The sequence below is a fragment of the Channa argus genome, chromosome 11, assembly GCF_033026475.1.
Source record: "Channa argus isolate prfri chromosome 11, Channa argus male v1.0, whole genome shotgun sequence".
Classification (NCBI taxonomy): Eukaryota; Metazoa; Chordata; class Actinopteri; order Anabantiformes; family Channidae; genus Channa; species Channa argus.
Genome location: NC_090207.1, coordinates 9,553,759 through 9,576,120, shown reverse-complemented (window position 1 = coordinate 9,576,120; position 22,362 = coordinate 9,553,759). Strand labels below are relative to the sequence as shown.

The window sequence follows — 22,362 nt, the reverse complement described above, 5'->3', positions numbered from 1 at the left end:
ACCTGCCATAGATGGGAAGCACTTAATTAAACTAGCTCTACAACAAATGAAACAACAAGTGTTTAATTGTTTAATTTAAATCCTGCATTAAACCTTTTTCATGAAGGTGCTTAAGCAAAGCATCAAACTAAAAGTCCAAAACGGACACTCCCAGTTTTGATTACAGAGCAAGAAATAGCTACATACATTTGCTTAAGCACTGTACTTACATACAAAGTTGAAATATGTCTAATTTACTTACCTATATCAATTCTTCTCTACATTTTAATAACTACCTACCAGAGGTGATAGAACTACACTGCTCCAAAACATTTGCAAACACCTACACACTGCTTGATTCTTATCTTTTGTTAAATTTATTCTTTATATTCTTGATACAAATGGTTGTAAATGAATCACAAAAACATGAAAAATGAAAATCAATTCACTATATGTCGAACTGTCTCTGGGCAAGATACTGAACCCCTAACAGCCCATTCCCATCCCCATCTGTGCAGTGCCGCTCCGAGCCCGGAGGTTTAATGTCACCTTTATTCTGTGCTATGCTTAAAAATTTGCTGTTAATATTTTGTGTTTTGTGAGTCATTAACAACCATGTGATGAAATAAAATTAACAAAAGCATCAAGTGACAGTTTGTAATTTTTAAACAGATTTTAAGCAATTCATGTGTTAACAGGTGATTAATTCATACTAATAAATCCTAATTATTAGTTTTTGTGGACTAAACATCCTCATCTATAAAAGCTAACTAACTAAAGATGTAGAATGAATAAAACAGTAGAATGAATGTAAAGTAGACTTAAATTTAAATACTTCCATAAAGTACAAGAACTTCAAAACTGTACTTAAGAATTTCAGTACATGTAGTTAGTTACTTGCCGTCTCTGGTAACTACAGGAGTGACTTTTGTGATATGTATTAGAGATATAAAATGCTGTATGACAAGACTTTATTGATCTCCAATGTGAAATTCACAAGCTACCAACCAGTGCATAGTGATTCAAAATATAATTATTAGATTCTAAACATCTGATCACAGCTATAAGGTTGTTTTAGCAAAAACATGAATGCATTGATAATTATAACTCAGTAATATCATATTAACAAAATTATAATTGAATTTATCAATTTTCAATCATGAACATTTAACTGATCATTGTGGATTTCATAAGAACATGATATAACAAGAATAAAGCATTGGCCCTCATATAAGTCTATCTACTGAAGTGGCTAAGGACTGTTTTTCTTACGTTATTTATTTTATTTTATATTGTACTTTTATGTTGAAATGACCAAACAGGAAGTGTGGTGATATCTGCAGTCAGTAGCCCTGTGGACAAGCTGGAGAAACTCTCCAGACTTAGATTCTGTAACGTTACATCAGGAAACGGCAATCTGTGGATGTCTGCCTCTGCAGCAATAACATCCTAAAGTTACTGAATGTAAGAGCAAAGCCATGCGGCTTAAAAAAAAAAGAGAGAGCTAAAGGTTGACCCCATTTTATAATGTCCTTATAAAATATAACGACATTAAATGACACATTACATACTCAACATAACATAATGTAGCTACAACTGGTAAGAACAATGGTATAAACTACCTGAATTGAAATGACATACTGTGAGTTGCAGCAAGCCAATCCAAAGTGCAACACTAATATGATGTCATTCATATAGGGCCAACCATAACTGCACTTATTATAAAAGTAGATATGAATAAAAATCTTCGATTAATTGATAGTTTATAACGCCTGTCCAACAAGTGCACGTCTTTAAGGTTTTCTATAAGGCCAAGGGTTAAAAGCTACTATCTAAAATTGTTGCACAGTGACACCTAGTGGAATATGAGTTGAACAGCAGCAAGAATGTGTGCGGTTTCAAAACACCAGCCCACACTGTACGAATGCAGGTGATCCAACTTGCTGCACTTGTCTCTAGATAGAAAAAATAAAGGAGGAAATAGCCACACCAATGACTAAAAAATGTCTCACTGCTGCAGCATTATTAGGAATCAGACACAAATCAGGAGTTTACAACATATTAAACAGTTTATTGGGTGAATTGCTGTAAGTCTTTTCAGTGTACCATAGAAGAGCAATGTGTTAAAATAATTAGTTATTCAATACTCAAATTGTACACAATCATGCTGAAAATAGAAGATAATGAGGAAAAAGGAATAATTGGTAACTTTGTATTTAGGTTGCACTCCTCATTTGGCACTCTCGAATAAAGGTAGGTCAAATTATCACTTTACACAGTTGTAAAAAAAAAAAAAAAAAGACTTCTCACCTCTAAAGACAATAACACATTTCTTGAGTTGGTACAATCCACACCATTACACCCTTTATTTTAGATAGTATGTGTCAAAAAAATACTATCTGGATATTGCTGTTTTAAAAATCACAATCCCCACTCTCTGTACATAGAATTTTCTTTACAAGCTACATGTGTAATAGTAGTGATATAGTAATAGATTATAGTAGTGACAGACTGCAGGAACTGAGCCATTGTCAAAAAGTGATTGCTCCGAGATGAGCCTTTGGCAAGAGAAGAAAAGACAACGGCAGTGAAGCTGGGAAAGAAAAAGTCAATCTCTCCTGTCACTCTAGTTCTGTGATAATGGTTGCAAGTGCAATACCAGAATAATAAAAATAAAATAAGGCACATATGAAACATGAATGTACATGGATGCATGTGTATGGATAAAGTACAGCATGAGCAGTCATATTAAAAAGGTTCATTCTATAGACTGCTGGGGTGAACGTCCAACATGGAATAATAAAGATTTATATGCAAACTATGAGGTTAGATGCTCACATACAAACAGTTAGACTCATTCAGTAACATTCATGTTAATAGGTTGTTAAAAAAAAAAAATGATCAAATTAAGATGATTCCATTGTATAATATAAAACTGCCCAAAATTTATAAAAACAATCAAACAAAAAAAACAAAACTCTTTTTATAAAATAAAAAGATATCCAAGACAATGAAGTGACAAGCACTCTTGTGACACAGCATCATCTGGCCGCTGGCTACCCAGAGCTAAAAATACCAGGGAATGTTGCTCTGAGGTAGACATCCAGATACCATCCCAGTCCCCAGTGACTTTCAAGTGGATGCTCTGGCATTAGAAGACATAAGGCCTCTGGGGTGAGATGTTCTCCTCTGGGAGTATAGAGGAGAATCTGGACTAGTTTTCCCCAGCATCACTTTTTGTGCCAATAGCATCTTTGCTTCTCTACAAGTCAGTATATTAAAAGTCTTAGTGTTATGGTGGTTTGAAATTATAAAAAACTCAAAGTCCTGAGTTTAAAACTTCACAGATGGTTAATGTCATAGTACTCAGTCAATTGTCACTCTGCGGTTTCTTTTCTATAAATCACACTAATATCCAGAATCCGGCACATAGTTCAAAATACTAAAAAGGGGAAAGCTTAGACATTACCAAAGGGAGAATTCAATCGTACAGCAGCAAGATTTTCTGTTCCCCGTGGTTTGCGTGTCACTATAGCAACATGATCTATGTGGATTTGTTTTGTGCAGTATCTTTAGATCATTATTTATGTGGCTTTCTTCATTTCATTTGCATATCACAGAATCATCCATCTGTTCGCATTTGTTTTTTGGAAAAGTAGTTGGTGTGTGTACATCTAAAAACGTATTAAGATTTCTACAACTTTACAGAACAACTGCATGAGTGTATTTGGAATGTAGATGAGCAGAGAAAAAAAACAGAATATAACAGCATGTTCATCTCTTCTATAAAGTTATTCTAGGCCAGTCTTTTTGCTTATTAATATAGGCAGCTGATTTAAAATACTGCATTTACATTTTAAATCGTTGTTGACAAATGACACAGCAAAGCTGTTGAAAAGACCACATGTGGCTATTTAAAATTTCCTTCATTGTATATACTGTAGTACTACTCAGATTGACTCCCCTGTACCAGACAAGATCCAAAATCAATCTCAAATGTCTTTTTTGTTGTTTCTGGTTAGTTGTAAGGCTGTGTAACATTTTAGGAATGATATATTATTGCAGAAAAAGAAACAATCCACCTCCATCATTTTACTGGCCCTGCAGCCACTGGACTCTTAGCTCCTTCACCTCTTTGCCGTACCATTCATGGAGTTTTGAGAAGCAGCCAGTGCCGGGGGAGACAGGGCTTTCCAGAGATGCTCCCCTTCTCCTGGGTGGCACTGGTGGAGCCCTGACACCATCAGCCCCATAACCAATCACAATGCTATTTTCAGAGTCTGCACATCCTTCCCAGGCCACACAGGAGGACGATCCCTCAGCAAAGCCGTTAGCCAAGGCGAATGGTGGTTTACTCCACGCAACACCGTTCTCCTTGGAACACCCAGAAAGGAGCTGCACCTCATCCTGGATGCTCTTATAGGCAGAGAAGGTGCCTACAGGGATGGCATTTGATGAAGATGATGAGGAAGATAAAGACGATGAAGAGGAAGATGCTCCTGACCTAGATCGTGCCATCTGATTTCGCCTTGAAGATTTAGACCTGCCCTGCAGACTTCCAAGTCCAGCGCCAACATAACCACCTCCTGCAACCTCCTGGATCTCTTCAAGCTGTCTCTCAAGCTCCTTCACCACCAGTCTCATATAGTCAAAGCTGGCCCTTGACAATGCCTTCACCCAAGATTCCATGGCTGCATGATTCTCAGCAGCCATCTTGTACACCCGCGCTTTGGCACATTCAAACTTGATGGCGAAAGCAAACTCCTCAGCTGACTCGCACAACTCCACAGTGCAGCCTTCAAGAACAATGACACCGATGGGCTCACGACTGTCACGTTCTTCGAAATAGAAGAGCATGTTACCCTTCAGAACAAACCAGCGCCGGTGATAAGCCGTGTTTCGCTCACCCTTTTTGAACAGAAAACCTGTCTTGTCTGGGGGGGAGTCACAGGTAGCATAGTGTGCCACGCTGCGTTCGTTCAGCTTCATGTTCTTGCCTCCTTTTTCCTGAGTAGATGATTTTTTTTTTTTTATCTGTAGAACATTTTAAAGACAAAGGTCATTCCCAAGGTTAAACAGATTAGCCCACCCTTAAGGATCCAAGAAGAGCCTGCATCTTTTTTTGCAGCACCTCACTGCACCAGATGATTTTGCTAGATTAGGTACTCTCCCTACTTTAAGTTGGGCTACTTGCTGCTGGAAAATATCAGAACCTAGAGAGGGCTCTCAGTGGTACTGATTGGTACTGGATTTCAACCTATACTCTCTTGTGCTCTCACTCCTCTAGCGGCACTATCGTTTTGTTTTACCTGTCACAGTTGAAGTGCTCAGGCAGTGGGTTGTCAAAATAAAACTGAAAATGTTTCAGATTAGAAATTCTGGCTAGACTTGAAAAATGTAGGTCACGTTAACAGGGTTCCTGATGCAAAAGGGCATAATTGTTGTGGTTATTCAAAGTACAATCACAACTGTAAGCTGAGGCTCAGACTTTTCTCTGTTAACAACAACTAATCTAATCTAATTTATGAAGCACTTAAGTTTTACCATCCTTGCTTGTGTTGTTATACTGACAATCTGAATATCAATACACGTTTAAAAATACATTTTTCCTCACCTGCTCATCTTCTGTCCAGTTTACAGCCGCCTGCGTCCTCCCATCACACCTTCACGATTTAACATGTCTCAGTCCAAGTTTGTCCTTTTTCCGTATCTCCCACTGAAGACTGGAACAACACAACGGATTGCGGGCCTTTTAAAAATACGATATTCGCTCTATGACTGCCGCAGTCTGAGTGGAAACGATGACACGCATTTGGGTTTTTTTAGACGTGTTACAGATTAGCAGTTTGTTTCCAGTCGTTTTGTGCAGAAATGATTCAAGAGAGGGCTGCTAGTCACAAGCTTCTGACACATCCGGACTTCGCAGTAATTAAAATTTGGCTACGTTAACAAAAAAGGCACAAGCACAAAAGTCTAAACGTACTTGTGCAAGGAAAAATAACATTAACGTCACTTTGCTGAATCAGATTTGTACAACCAGCGTCAGCAAACCGCTGAGTACTTGTTAACTTAGCTAGCAAGTATAGCGCTAAGTTACACAGTTGGCACTGAGATAACTCCACAAATGATGCAAACTAGCTAAGTCTGCTATTTATTACCTTCAGATAAAGACGCATCCTTCTGTCAAACACATAGCTAATTTGTTTTTTGTTTTCCTTTTTTCGCCTCCCCTCTTTCTTTCTTTCTTTCTTTTTTTTTCCCCTTCTCTGTCACGTGACCGTCAAGGAGAACACGTACAGTATGCGGTAAGCTTGACTGGGCGGAGTCTTCCGTACCAAAGCCCTAAGCGTTCCTGGCGTCCCGTACGTCAACCAGGATGATAGGTAACACAAACAAACGCGCCCCGTTTTTGCCCCTGTAAAGGTAGCATTTCCGGCACGCGGCTGCTGTAACATTGGCATGTTAGAACAGAAATATTTAAACGTCGGTATAGATTTTCTTAAAATGTTTTTAAACATGTTTTAGCGCCTCCGCGTTGTTGTCTACATTTGAAACGTCTAATTATTTTTTTTTTGTTTTTAGGTTTTGATGGATCTTGAATGAGGAACCAAAAGCAGTGACTCTCACTGTTTCTCAAAGGTTTCCTGTTTTTCACAAATAGAAAACTCTGTTTAAACGTAAAAAAAAGAAACACTTAAATAATTCTTTGTACTTTAACCAATTGTGGATACAGCTCTGCTTTAAAAGTAAAATCTCTTTCACTGGGTGTTTAGCATATATTTATCATACGTATGCTATAGAGAAAGTACAACAGAAAAAAGAAACATTATACAACCCACATACTCATGAATTATGGAGATGCCCTGTGGGCTTATACTCATGCTGGCACTTCCTCTAAACCGATGCTGACTACCAGTGTCATTCAATTCATTACACAAGACAGCTATCACCCTAATCACTGTTACTGTATTTGAAAAGTACAGATGCTTATCAAAGACATCTAACAGGTATCAGCACACTTGTGTATTTATCCATAAAATCTTGCCTCGAAATCCACCAAGATATTTTAAATGTTATTTGTATTCAATCAATACACAAGATTATAGAGAGATTCGCCTGGTTCCTCATACCTGCTCAGACGGAAGTTTGTCATCTGGAACTATGCATCTTATCACTGGAAGGAGCTGCAATGTAGCTTGAAATTAAAGACATTAGAGAGGTTTTAAGTCTCTACTAGCTGTTTCTAATGTTTGGTATTTTTTAATGTGTGTGGCTGTGTAGATGATGTATGATGGTTATCTGGGTGAATGTCTTGTCATGGTTGAGTTTTACTTGTATTTGTTTATGCGACGACAGACTGTGATCATTTGTTTTAGGGAACTTTCTAATCCCATGCAGCAATTTCCACTATAGAATCATGTCAATTATTAATGTAGTGCTGCCTGAAGGGCTAAAGTTTACGATCACTCTGTATTGGTTTTTGGCCGTGTCCCTTGCGTACATGGATTTCTCCAGATTCCCTGAATCTGTTATTGACTTTATGTACTGTAGATGTACTGCCCCATCCTTAAATCTAAAAGACTCAGCTTCACTGGGATGCTCTTTATATACTCAGTAATGATGCTGATCTGTTGCCAATCAACCTAATTAATTGTGAGATGTTTTACCGTGTTTTATTCTTTAGCATTATACAACTTTTCTGTTTTTTGTTGGCCCTCTCCCAACTTCTTTGAGATGTGTTGCTGTCTTCAAATTTGGAATGAACATATATTTTAGAAAAATGATTTAATTTATCTTTGTACTTTTTAAAATCAATAGCTTTCAAATAATTTGGAAATCAGTGTCTCTCTTCTTATGGTGAAGAGAGTATATGAAAGTATAAAAGAGTGTAAGTGTGTGTGTATGAAAGACATGCTCTGGTGGTTAGGAGGACAGGGGCTTTAAGGTTTCTGTGGTCCACTCATTAGCATAATATATTATAATACATAACATTAATTGTGTATGAGTAATATATTAATATATGAGTAATAGATTGCCAATATCAGTCTTTTTTATTCTGCTTTGAAAAAAAGGCAGAAATGGTTTTAAAGCACTTATTTATTTATGCAATGATCCCTTCCACTACACGGTACTAATCAGTCTTCTTATGAGTTCAGTGCCTTGCTCAAGGCATTAAGCTACTGGCTGCGGCCTGTGTTATGATGAGTATTGCCATGACAAGCCACTATGAATTTATTAGAATATCTTCTGGAGACAGGCGATGGCCTTCAGCACTGTCCTACGGCTATCTCATCACACTAATCTTCCATTAATTGATGCAGCTGCTGATGCCATTTAATGTATTTTTCTGTCTGAAAGGTTTGCTAGCACTGCCTTTTGGTAACTTTGATTAAATGTGATGCTCTTGCAGTAGGTCTAATTTCCTCTAGTTGACTTCCAGTTCTTAGTCTTGACATTATAAAAAGTTAATTTGTAAGAGCTAATTTCTTTAGTCCGTAACATAGACACAGACACACTGACATTAGGTGCAAAGTGTTTACTTCTCACAGGTTATTTTCCAACAGTTTGTGGACACGCACGCACACAAAGACACACACACACCAACAACAACAGCCGCAACAAAATATCACTGACAGCTTATTAAGACATTCTAATCATATTTAAAATTGATTCTTGAGTTTGGTCATGAATTCAGTCTCTGTCTTGTGAGAACAAGGATGTGGAGTTTACAAACAAGTTTTCTCCAGTCTGAATGTGGAAAGAGGCTGTGTATCAAAGATTATTTTTTGCTCTTTAGTGTAAGTTTCTTACCGTTTTGATCAAAATTTCCAAGAAATGTTTTTCAATTATATGCATAAATATTCTCCCTTCTTCTATGTTTCTATTTTTCCACTTGAGTCCTCAAGGACTGTGCAACATTTGTTTGTTTGAGTTCTATATGAATATACTGACTTATTGACCTAATTACCAATGACAAACTTCCTGGGTATTACCACCAGGTTTATTGTGACAGCAGAATTAACATCATATGAGGAAATCCTTCTTAACTCTGTATCATGGAGAGCAGAGCACCCTGCATGTTGGATCCCCCAACAGACAGCCTCTCCACAGAAATGCATAGAACAACACAGTGATGGCAGGACAACGTGAAGAGTCAGTCATGCGTTCATTCAGCCCCATGCCTCTCATCTAAAGCACAGCTGGGTATTTGGTTTAAGTCATTTATCTTCTTCACCTTACATTTCCTTTCTGACAATATGTCCCATTCTTTTATGTTTCTTAAAGTGAGAATACTGAAGCACTTAATTTTCATCCACACAAACACCATTTGTTGTTTATATATATATATATATATATAAAAACTCATCCTGCTGTGTCCTGCTGAAAAACATACCTCGAGTAAATATCAGCTTTCCAAAAAGTACCTCTCAGTCACCCAACAAAATATCAAAAATATCATCTCTTTAAATCGTAAAGTCTCTGTAGAAAAATGCCTGAAATATATAGATATCAAACATGTACATGTATATTTGTATACAAAGAAAATTTGATGCAAATTATTACTTCTTCAATAATCCTTTAAAGCTGTAACTATGCCACACTGTACTGTTTCTCTGCATGTTGTTGTGAATAAAACATAGCTTGTATGGTACCAGTTAGCATATTTGAGTTTGATGGACAAGCATCACAATGTCTGAACACAGATTGGACATCATCATTCATTTTGAACCATTATTCTGTCTAAAACACTGTGGTTGTGCATATGGCACATACTGATTGACATAATATTATTTTCTTCTTATCTGTACTCCAGCAGAGCAGCATTTTGCTCACAGACAGACCCGCAAACCAGGTTCTCCAGACACAAACAATTACATTACTTAAAAGGCAAATTCCATCGCTTGAGTGGAGCTATTGATTTCCATTTGAGTATGCACAGTGCAAAAGTCTGTTTGGACATAAATCAAATACTGGCTGACATAATTTCACTCCATCTTGTACCTCTTTATCTAAACTTGCTGCTTTACATTTGATGATAGGGTTTCAGCAGCATTCTAATCTTTAATTCAACAATTTCTGTAAAACAAAAATATAATCTCGATAGCTGTGAATTCACCTGTTTGTATGCCCTTACATACAGTGACTGCCTTTGCTCTTTCCTCAGTTTCACAGTAACGTGTCTGGAGGTTGGTAAGTGTTCGAAAGTCAAAGTATAAATTTGTCTACAAGCTATTGTATCCTGTTGGTTGAAAGCCATTACTGCTTTATGTAAAAGAGTGTTGATGCTTGGCCTCAGCTCTGGCTGCTCCGTGATCAACCAGGGTCGATCAGTGGATGAAACAAGCACCCCTTACGCTCGTTTCTCAAGTACCTCAATGGGCCCTGCAGAGGGGAACAGAAAAGAAACACATTAGTGTGGATATGTGACTACACAGTAGAGAGCCACTTGACAGAGCAGTCACAGCACTAGCAGTTGCTTTTCACAGAGCAAAATGAAAATATACCAAGGTATCATTGCCCACACATAAGCACCCAGACACAAATACACAAGTCATCAAAGTTAATAGCATTGAACTGTCTGGCAGATTTTTTTTTTTTTTTTTTTTTGAATTAAAAAGTCTTCTCTTTTGTGAAAAGACAATTGTCTAGCCTCTCTTTAAATAGCTGTCATTTCAGTTAAGTGTGAAGTGGTTCATTGAGCGGAAGAACCCATCTGGGTCTCTGATGCTCCTACATTTCTGATCCTGTTTTTTAATATTGTTTACCTTTCCCAACTAAGACGCAGCTGATGCCTCTAACTTATAACAATCTCCAAACCAGCGTGAAATCATCAGATTAAGTTTGGTTCAGCACCAAGACTCTCTTAAGATGCAGTGAACCATCTTGTGCCCTTTGGCTCTTTCTCAGACGGGGCTGCATGTACTCATACATGCCTTTTTTTGCGCTTTCATACACCTTTAAACACATGCACATGTATCCCTTCAACAATAAAATGTATGGATTTGTGCACACATTTTATTAGACATGCACAAATACACACAAACAGATACATACACACTTTCCCACATCAAGAATTTGACTGAGTCACCAAAAAAGTAGCTTCAAGAATGAGCCCGTATCCATGTCTAATTTGCACCAGATATTCTTTTGAATGCTCTGATGTTTGCCAATTTAGGTCATTATTTATTTTTTAATCATATTTATTTTCTATGAACAACGCATACCGTTTCCAATACAGATTTGATGTTCAATTCTGATATGCAACACTTGGGTTATTTGAATTTCATTTTGTTTTATGTTTTCCTCATGATATTTTCATATTCAGCAATCGTTATAAAAAGTAGTCGATTAAGGGAAACAAAAATCTAAGTAAATGATGCATGCAGAACGGTGAAGAGAAAACAGGCAACTGTGTCTCTTGGCAGACTGTCACCACCAACAATCAGAGAGAAACAACAGCTAATTAATATTCACTGGCAAAATGTGTCTCACTCTGACACATTTATTGAGGTTTACTGAACACTAGGCACTTGCCAAGTTAGAAAACAGGATGAAGACAATACAGTTTGTAGAAACACCTTAAGCACATGTATTACTTTTGTATTACAAGATACAAAGAGTTGTAATGGGTGTACATTTACAAACTGTAAAAATCTAACGATTCTGCTCGCTGAGAGTTTAAATTAATTATGGAAGCAGCAGGTTTACTCATTTACTTGATAAAATGAGGTGTTGCACTGCTGACGTCAGCGGGGAATGGGATTGAAATGGAAAGCAAACAACCTTTAAATAGAGGAGCTGCCATCCGCTATAATTTATTAGTGAATACATAACAACCAGGAGTAGTTTTTTTTTTTTCATCAATAAAAAGTAATTTGTAATTCAAAGGTTCTTTAAGGAGTTAAGGAGAAATGTAAACTTTTTGAATAAACATACAAATAAAAATGCAGCCAACAGTGTTTACTGAGCAAAGTGTCATATTTGATTTAGTAATATCTTCCCCACCCACAAGAATATAGAGATACATGTGAGCACTGAGACTGTTATGCATACAGCTGCTGCCGAGTGGGAGTGAAGCGTCATCTGAGGGGAGAGGAAGAAAGAAAGAAGAAAGAGTCAAACCAAACGAGTTAGAGAGAGAGAAAGAGAGAAAGAGAGAGAGAGGTGGGCTATGAACTTGAGCTGTGAGCTGTAGGGAGTAGGTCAGTGCAGTTGAGTCAGTCCTGACTCATGATGGAGGCGGTGAAATCCACCTCCTCCCTGCCCATTACAACTTCATCCCTTAGCCTGAAGCACTGGAGCACAGATAGCCATTACAAAAGCAGTGAAAAACTCCCACACCCATGGTAAGATGAGCTTTGATTTCTGTGTAAGAGGAACAATATGATAACAAGTCATTGGTGTATTTCACTATAAGTGAAGAACACGAATATAAGGGATCGAGTTTTGCAATAAGAGCTGGTCAGCCAGTAGAAATGTCAATACAGTTTCTCCTACTTTGTGCTGTGGGTGCCATTAAATTATGCACTTTTTTGCATCCCTAACTTGACATGGCTGCTAAATGTTTGAAGTTATTTGTGTAAAATAATGATCTTAATGCCTAATTTAGAATGTAAAAAATTTGACATATTTTGTAAGAACATGTAAGGTTTGAATTGACATCATCACGGACACATGTCACACCACTCTTCAGATGTCTGCACTGGCTTCCTGTAGCTTTCCACATCATGTTTAGAACTCTCAGGCTCTTGACCCCTCTGTAGGGGGTCAAATCAATAGCACTTCCTGCCTGAACTGCCTAATCCATGTCTAAAGTACCAAACATTTTAATATGTACATGTATAGTATGATAGTAGTAGTAACAGTACTAGTAAATAGTAAAGTATAATAAGCATAGAAAGCTTTAAACGCTTTGTTTGGTAAGATTGATAATCTTAATTCATTAATCAGTTGTCTTTCACTTAGGCAAATTTCTACAGTATCTTGTCTTTAGACAATATTCAATATCTAATAGCTTATATTATATAACATTTTTTTTGTTATGATGGTTTTTCTTATATGCTACTATTGCTAATCCCTTTGGTGCTTTACCTTATGTCTGTAAGGTGACCTTGAGTGACTATAAATAACATTTATTATTATTAATAATAATGCAATTTGGAGTTTAGTGTTTGTATTTTTGTTGTATTTCTCTTGCATAAAAAAACTGTAATGATACCCAGCCCCTGAATGCTGCACCTACTGTATATACACCATTGTCCAATGACAAAGGTGATTTTGTGATTTGCAAAGGGAAACTTGTCAGGCCACTGTAATAGCTGAGAAAGTGCAGAAACATCAACCTTTGTTGTCAATATAACAACTAGCATCTAGTGTCAGCTGTACATGATGGTTACTGCTCAACAGAATTCAATATATTTAATCTTACAGACAACAGCTTTAATTTAGTAGAAAAACCCAGTAGGATGCAAATATTATTGATAAGAATGTTAAAGTTACAGTGCCCTACTTAAGCTAGTGGTAACGTAAGTCGCTCCCTCTCTCCTCCCTCTACCTTGCTCTTTATGCTCCAGCTCCTTGAGGTAGTTGTCATTATTAAATTACAATAAAAAAAAATGCTAAAAAACATGCTACTCAAGCATAAAGCATTACTCTTCTTTGATTGGTTGGAAGGGGGAAGCCGAAACTGATGTACTTCTCAGGGTGATTATAAGTTTTACTCTATTTTCAAAACTGTATGCAGGGCAGTGAATTAACTGTCAAAAAAATAAAGCACCACACAGAGAGAAAGGTGTTGCCTTAATTATATAATGTCAAGTCCACTGTGTCAAATTCCTCAGTTCAGCAGATTGTGCATTGGCTCAGTAAGGCAGGAGCAATAGCTCACAATGCATCTATGGATGATACTGGCTACTACAGTATTACTACACTACTCTGTTCAGCTCACATGTCTGTGTTTGTGAGCTTATGCCAGGCTTATAAGGATCCATTAATGCAAGGTAAATACTGGGAATGTTATACACTAAATACAAATACCATCCAAATATGCAGTATATTCAGTAGTAGCAAACACAACACAGCCATGAGCATCTAGAGCATTTCCCTTTCAATATTTCTCTTTGCCTGTCTCCATCACACATGCTTTCTTTTCCTTTCTCTCTATCAAACACTTTCTTTTACCCTCTATGCCCTCACCCCCAACCCTCATTATCCTGGTTGGATATCTATTACAGATGGTGACTTTTGATAGTAAGGCCAAGAAGGTCATGCTTTGGTTTTAGTCATAAGTGTTAGCTATTTCATACTCTGATTATTTAAGCGTTAAACTTATAAATGCACTACATACAGTATACATGGTATATGAAGTACTGTTTTTATAACATCTTGCCCCCCTTTGCATGCATACCTGCTTGCATTTCTTTCTCCCTTTATTCTCTTTCGCTCCAGTCTTCTGTTTACCATAAAAATACAGTATGCCCAGCAGCAGTTCAGAGCTTTGTCGAGCCTAATGTTGGTACAAAGGCTGTCTGAGGCACTGCTGTTATCTCCTGTATCCTAATCTGGCTAATTAAGGGCATCGCTGGGAGGAAGGTGCTACTATTCTTATTCAGCTGCAGGGTATGCTGTCTCCCCTATTCTGCCAAATTGATATATACCTTTATACACACACCTATTGTATGTACATATGCAGATTTTGTACACACACACACACACACACACACACACACACAGTAAAAGATTCCTTAATACTGTTTTCAGACATATTAAAACTTTCAGCTAAATGTATACTTAAGTAGCACACACACAGTTTATGCATGCATGGGGAACAGAGGCTGTATTTAATATATAGTTCTTAACAAAAGTTAATGTCCAGTAGGGGTTCATTTTTACTCTAGAGCTGAATTGACAAGCTTGCTGTCCGTTCTGACTGATAGATTTCACAGAGTGATAGTGGGGCTTTGAACAAATTGGATTGAAGTTGATAAACATGAATTTATCAGAAAATGAAATGCAAGATATGTATTTTTTTTAAATTAGGATTTAGCATAAAGCAAGCAGTAGACACTAATCAAAGTGACAGTTTGTCATCGCTTTTCCAGCCCAACATGTCAGTGTTGTCTCAAACCCACTCTCTTCTTTCACTCCTACAGTCTGACCTGCCAGCAAAATGGAACTTGTAGGGACAAGAAGTGACAAAAAATTAGAAGCAGTATGAACTCACTTGTCTATCACTCAATCCTAATGTTCCTCTGGATCAGCTCGTTTGTATGTACCGTATGTGTATCCTATAACAGCTGTTCTTCATGTACATGTGTGGGAAGTGTAGAATGAATTAGGTGTCAGGTTATGCAAAGATCTTAAGGGCTTTAGGTGATGATTTTAGACAAGCAGGTTTTCTTTTTTCATCCAGGAGGACATGAATTAATCACAGCCGCTCTCTGGAAGACTATCCTGAGTTTGAGACTCGTTAGTAGACCTTCCAGAAAGACAGAGGGACGATTTAGTTTGTGTTGTCAGCAGTGGTTTTTTTTGAAAATTTTCTAGTCCCTGTACATTTTTCAGTTCATGCTCACTGCCTACAAATACTACCCTCTGCACATGTCTCTCAGCATTCCCCCAAAAACATATACACACATGACTGTGTATAAACAAATCCACTTGTATGCGGACAGACACACATATGCGTCAGTGCACACATGCAATTGCTCTTCTTCCTGCTCTCTTTTTCATCCTGACAAGCACAGCCAAGCAGGCACAAACACTCACCACTTCCTCCGGATCACCCTGTGTGTACGTCGCAGGACCCTTGGCGATGCCTTTCTTTCTATCACACTCACTTTATCCATCTTTTTTTTCCTTACTTCCCAAATCTTGCTCTCTTTGTTTGGATAATCCCAAGTTCAACTGGCGTAGAAAGCGCTCATAAAGTGGAAAACTATGAATGACTCATGAATGTTTAGGTTAGACAAGGGGTTTGCCATCAAACCGTGGTAGTGGTTGATTTGCGTAGGATTGTTTTCTGGGGCTTGAGGGCAGGCAGGTGAGGAGGCACACAAGGTTGAGGAGTGTTTGCTGTTGGCGGGAAACTGTGGCTGACTGAAAGGCCGCCGTTTTCCAACATTAGATCATGACCAAGAGTATGAGATGGAGTAGGGGAGGAAGAAGAGCAGCAATGCACTGGGCTTAGCCTCAAGTCATTTAGCTCAGTCTGCAAGTTTAGTTCTGTGTTGTCTACGTCATATTGTAGGTCACAGTCTGGGCAGTAACCATGGTACTGGACCTTCTCACTAAAACGGACACGCTCCCGCTCACGAGGCTCCCTGCCGGAAGCTTTGGGGCATTTGTTGTTTTTATGGCGAAGTAGTGGCATTGGCCTGGGCAATGTAGGAACAAGCCCTGATTCAGGGATCCCGCTGTCGCTAGAAATGAAACACGGAGTGGAAGAAAACAAATTCCTGTTGGCTTTCAATGGAAAAATCCCACCATTCCGCAATAGAGACCCGTTAGCCTTGGATAAATTCCCTGATAACACTAATGTTGGATGAGGCAGATTCTTAATGTTGTGATCCTCTGCTTTCAGCGGAGTAAGTCTTGGTGGGGGTAGGGGTGGGTTGGGTTTCTTGAGTACAGTTAGGACTGAAGGTGCATTGACAAGGACAGGGGTGATGGGAGCAGGTGTTTTAAATATGCAGTCATCGGGAAAGAGCTTCATCTTCTCCAGGCTGGAAGCAGTGGTGGTAGTGGTGGTGGAGCTTGAGCTGGAGTTGAGTGTGTCTGTCTTGGAGCTGTCTGTCAGTCCATCCTCCTCCAGTTGCAGGTCGCAAGTCAGAGTGTCAATATCATGAACAACCTGATAACAACAAGAGATAGTGTCACTGTAGAAGCGGCGGTTAAGAATAGTAAAAATGGCATGAAAGGAGAAATTATACCACCTGCAAAAATCAGAGATGAAAAATAGACACTGAACCCCAAACCACCCATCCCCAGCTATGCAGTGACTTTGGGGAGGTTTGTGTCAGGAAGGGCATCCAGCGTAAAAAAATGTGCCATATCAACATGCGGACCAATGATCCCCTGGGTTGACAAAGAAAACCCCTACACCCCCACCCCAAAAAACTCTACAGTATCATTTACCATGCAAAACTAGTGTTAAGTATGAATGAAAAGAAATTTTCAACATACAGCTAAATAGTGCAGAAAACACGTAACAAAGAGAATTACAGTTATAAAAAATCAACACACGGTCAACACACAAATCAACATAAATGCTTGAAATATTCCACAGATTTATTAAGTAGGGTTTGTCTGATAAGAATCCTAAATTTGCAAATGCAGATACAATTCAACCAAGGGGAGAGTAAGTAAATATCAAACTGAAATATAGGCTATGGAGGGAAGATTTATTTCTACTACCTTGGTTAATTTATTATAGTATATATAAATTCCAAGCAAGCAACCTTGGTATGAACACAAGACAAACAGTGATATTTAAAAAAAAAAAAAGCAGGAGACATGCAAAATCAAATCAGAAATCCACTCTGCAAGCAACACAATACGAGAGAGTAAACAGTCTATCCGTAGCAGTGGTGCAATAATGTACACAGTGTACCCAGGTGGAAAAAAAGACATAAGACATTAAATGTAAAGTAGCCCAGTGAATATTGTCTGAAGAAGAATAGGGCAAAAACATAGAACTACCTAAATATTTAAGTGAATTTGCAATTTTGAACTGTAATATATATATATATATATATATATATATATATATAATTAAGCAACTTGAAATAAAGAAAAAACATAACTTTTCATAAGAGTGCAGCAAAAAATTGATTTAAGATTTTGTCGCATTGCCTTGTGTATATACAGATATTTAGATGCTTTCTTTGTCCTCTAAAAGGAAATTTGTTTTCACAGTCTGGGTAGAGAAATATTGAAGAACTGTTGCAACAGCAGTTTGGTTTTGTTAGCACTCTAAAGGCACCAATGCTGGAAAATAGTTCTGAGGGTGCAGAAGCACATACCGTATGACGCATAGCCTACACACAATACATACTGTACAGACATGTATACATTCAAACTACACAAAATACATGCACAACCAAACATTCTCTCAGGACATGATTAGCTTAATTCAATATCCACTAATCCATTTATCCACCAATCTAAAAGGAACTGGCTGCACAGTTAAAGACATAGTTCTATCCTTTTACAAGGAACTAAGTGAAATACCTGGATGTGATCTTCTGTCTTATAGTCGCATCACATTTTAACTACTTAAAGGAAGCACTATTGGATGTAGTTACACTGCTTGCAGTACTGAGACAACTGAAAGCTGGAAAGATTGAAACTACATATACACAAAATAAACACTGGCCAAAAAACATTAGTAAAGGACATTGTTAAAATTATACAATCAGAGTATAAATGCTTCTAATCTCTTCTAGTAAGTAATCGCTGGTATTCCATAATAAAATATCTATGTTCTACAGCCATTTTCAGTAGTCTATAGAATAACATTCGTTTTGGAGAATAGCTCCTTGCTGCTTCTCCTCCCTTGGTGGAGATATTATTGCTTCAGTGCCCAGATGTGAAGCGGACTGGGGATAGACATTTTAATACTGGCTGCTCATGAGTCTAAAGAGGGCCAAAGATACGAGGAGTGCACCTAATACTATCTTAGCTAAACGCTGTTGAAATAACCTGTGTGTGAAACATCACCATAAAGGAGAGTTAATGTATTTTCCTTTACAACATTCATAAAATAATCATGACAATGACAGCATGCTTATGATTACATTCTGAATTTCTAATGCTCATATCAGAGTACCCAGTACATTAGCGCCCTGTAAGACACCACTTCTATCATCCAAGGGTTTAACTGCATGTCCAAGGAGTGGCTTGAGAAGAGCATGACAGAGAAATAAAGAAAGAGTGATGATGAGAGTGAAATGGAGAGTGAGGAAGAGTAACTAAGGGGGCTAGATAAAGTGAAAGATAGAAGGCCTGGGCAGAGAAGGCAATGGAGCTAAACTCTCCATGCTGTCTTTAAATGGGTAATTTGTTGGGACACACACACAAGAGGTAATACCAGTATCCCTGTGTGCAGGCACTGCTGTAGGCCAGGCAGCTTCAATGACTGTGCCAAGCATCTGGGCAGGGTCCCTCCTCTGAGCCAGGCTGGACTCCAGCCCTGCCTGTGAGTTATAGGCAGATAACTGCATTTCAAATGGATTATACCCCAAACACTGGCTTTGATAGTAACACCCCCTAAAGGTATGTGTTTATTGTGTGTGGTGTCAGAATAACTGATCTTCTACAAGCAAAAAAAAAAAAAAAAAAGAAAGAAAAACAATTAAGAAAAAGAAAACTGAAACGTTACAAAAAAAAACAATCACAACAGACACATCACAATGCTTTCCTGTCATTGTTTATCTCTGGTACTGGCTGCAAGACGTTGTAAACTGTGCTAAATAACACATAATAAGTATAATTGAGTTTAAGGGAGCAAAAAGGCTAAAGGAGACAGACTCTGTGTCGAAAATGCATCCATTATGTAGGAACTAGGAGCTCTATGCGATAAGGTTTTATTAGAATGACAACCCGTCATGTTAGGGTAAGAGGTTCGGCACAGCAGGCCGGATGTCTTATGTGCCTGGTAAAGGAAGGTAAATATAAAAGCAGCTAAGACTTTTATTATTACAACTGGTGTGGCAGCAAGGGATATAGTATTTGGCATCAGAGGAAACACTGATTTGAAGCAAGCACTGGAACATGTGACTGAAATGAGATGCTGCCAATCAATCTTCACTCTATGAGAACCAGTTGCTGTAAATAAGAAAAATCTGAATATCCTCACATAATCACTGAATCATGCAGAGACCCCCGACTCCCATTCAGCACCCATGTCTCTGCGTCACTGGGATTTGACTAGCCAATCAGACAGAGTTTTGATATTTAACAAGGACTCTGTAGAGGAAAGAGGGAGAAAGAAAGCAAGACAACAAGAAAGAGAGATGAGTGGCTGTGATAAATACAACGCTGTGGTGAAAGATAAAGAAACAGAGACATCCCCAGAGACTGAGAAAGATGAAACATAAAAGGAAAAAAAAACACCCCATTATTGGCAGGAGATAATTCACTGCAAACAATAGTCAGCATTAAGATGATGAAATGCAATGCAAAAGCATCTTCCTGGTTGAACTAACTTGTCTATTAAATATTAATTGTGATTGAATTTCTCTCACTTTCATCAAAGCCTGTGAGTCAGGGTGAAGAAGCTGTCCTGTCATCTCACACCCCACATCCTCCTGTGCCAAATGTCTTTCATGTTGTGAGATAATGATCACATTGATTAGTGGGCAGGGGAGGAGCATATTCTGTATGTTTGTATGTGTGCTGTCACAGCCATCTCCAGGCCCCTGTGAGGTGGATGTCAGCCTTCCATCTCCTCACAGACAAGGATGCTTCGAAAGAGCAGCATCAAATCAAGCCTGTAGAAATAGTGTAACACGTTTGTCACGTTTTCCCTTTTGATTTACCTCTTTGAGCTCTTTGGCTACATCCTTGAGGTCTCCCAGGATGGTTTCCAAATTCTCCACGATTGTCTTGATTTCCTTTTTCACTTGTACTTTGGAGACTACTCCTTCAGCCTCTGCATTTGGTCTCCCTGACATTCTTCAGTTTATGGCAGACGCTACTTCGTGAAGGATCTCAAGTTAAATCCTTTGGTCGTCACGCTGCCACTTTGCCAACGCATTTTTATTTAGTCCTCCGCTCCCTTTTACTTTTGCTCCTACATCACGGCCAGGACGGAGCGAAGTGGCGTCGGGCAGCGTTGTGTATCTACCACTAGGCATGCGCAATAGAGCGTAACACAAAAAATATCGGTTATGTCAAAATATTGTATCATAATGTCAGAGGAACTGTCCACAGGTTTGTGCCCCTTCTATATCCAACAACAGCAACAACACATGACTTGCCATGAATATCCTTCACGTCGAGGGAGCGCTAAATTCAACATTTTGTGAAAAAATGTCCAACACGACTGCATTAAAATGTGTTCCCTAGAGTAAAAAACAAGGAGACGGGAGAGCGCGCGGGCAGTTATCCACAGCGGAACACGGTCGGTGGTCACTGTAAGGGTCCATAATCTTCAGACATCGACACAATGAGGACACACTCTTCCTTTTTTCTTAAATTGATATTCCGTTCTGATAAAGATACACACCGTAAAGCCAATGGGTAACGACACTCAAGAGGCACTGTCCCCCGAAAACACCCCATCAGTTTCAGTCTGTCTCCATCGCAGCCTCCTTCGAGAGTCTGAGGAGACAACGTCCGGGCGCACAGAATGCTCGCGTGCTCTGCCTCCCTCTCCTTCTGCCTCTCTCTCTCTCTCTCTCTCTCTCTCTCTCGCCACGCGGCTGATGTTAGTTTGTTCTCATTTCATAACATGTCCATACGAGGTTGAACAGATCTCCAAGTTATTGAGCATCTCACACATCCAGTGATGTAGTCTGAGATAGACCCGAAGTGAGAGACAGAACAGAGCGTTCGAGGTGGCGTTCGAGGAGGTTTATTGATAAGAAGTGTACAGGTGGGAACACGAGGGAGAGACGCACAGGGAGTAGAGAGCTGACCGCGGGGAGAGGCAGGTGAGATGGATGTGGGTGTGGGTGGAGGGGACATCAATTTCTGCCTCTTGGATGGGGAACAGTGGCGGCTGATAGCCTTTTCAATCCACTAGGAAAGAACTCCAGGTGGGGGGTTTGGAGGAAGTGACACATTGAAGGGCTGTTTCCAGACTCTGATTGGTTCGTTTGGTTTGGCCATTGAACTGGGGATGGAACCCAAAGGGCATAATCACTGAAGCCCCCAGAGCGATGCAAAAATTATATCCAGACTTGGGAGAGGAATTGTGGGCCACCATCCGACACAGATAATCCTATGAAGGTGACTAGTTGGGGTGTTTCAGTGGATGTGGGCAGTTCAGGTAGGGGGACAAAGTGAGCTGCCTTGGAGAAGCGGTCTATGATGGTGAGGATGGCAGTGCTCCCTTTCATTGGGAACAAAGTCCAGGGCAATGTGGGACCATGGGCAACCAGGGACAGGAAGGGGTTGGAGGAGACCGGCTGGTTGTGCATTGGTGATTTTTCCTCTGGCACAGACAGTACAGGCTCCGACAAACTCCTTGGGGTCCTTTGCAAGAGAGGGCCACCAAAAGTGTCGCTGGAAGAGGTTGATTGAGTGGTCTGCACCAGGATGACAGAAGAGTTTTGAGGAATGAGCCCACTGAAGAACCTGGGGCCAGAGCTGAGGTGGGAAGAACAGGAGGCTGGGATCAGGTTCCTGGGATAGAGTCTCCTTGTAAAGATTGAAATG

The 22,362-nt window shown here is 39.1% G+C and overlaps 2 protein-coding genes across 4 annotated transcripts; both read right to left on the bottom strand.

The window, feature by feature from the left end:
• Positions 1-2,029: 2,029 nt before the first annotated feature.
• On the bottom strand, positions 2,030-6,324 carry pheta1 (PH domain containing endocytic trafficking adaptor 1). Of its 2 annotated transcripts, none has more exons than XM_067522224.1 (3): positions 6,138-6,324; positions 5,594-5,767; positions 2,030-5,013 (listed from the first exon to the last, which is right to left on the bottom strand). In XM_067522224.1, exon 3 carries the CDS (start codon positions 4,966-4,968, stop codon positions 4,072-4,074), a length of 897 nt encoding a protein of 298 aa, XP_067378325.1. In that variant the 5' UTR covers positions 4,969-5,013; positions 5,594-5,767; positions 6,138-6,324; the 3' UTR covers positions 2,030-4,071. The 2 variants fall into 2 exon arrangements, with proteins under 2 accessions (XP_067378325.1, XP_067378326.1); XM_067522225.1 differs by having other exon boundaries at positions 5,594-5,702.
• Positions 6,325-9,317: 2,993 nt separating this feature from the next.
• prr16 (proline rich 16) lies at positions 9,318-21,656 on the bottom strand. Of its 2 annotated transcripts, none has more exons than XM_067522219.1 (3): positions 20,520-21,656; positions 15,748-16,831; positions 9,318-10,362 (listed from the first exon to the last, which is right to left on the bottom strand). In XM_067522219.1, the coding sequence occupies exons 1-2, from the start codon at positions 20,652-20,654 to the stop codon at positions 15,962-15,964; spliced, it is 1,005 nt and encodes a 334-aa protein (XP_067378320.1). In that variant the 5' UTR covers positions 20,655-21,656; the 3' UTR covers positions 9,318-10,362; positions 15,748-15,961. The 2 variants fall into 2 exon arrangements, with proteins under 2 accessions (XP_067378320.1, XP_067378321.1); XM_067522220.1 differs by having other exon boundaries at positions 20,226-20,656.
• Positions 21,657-22,362: the final 706 nt, after the last annotated feature.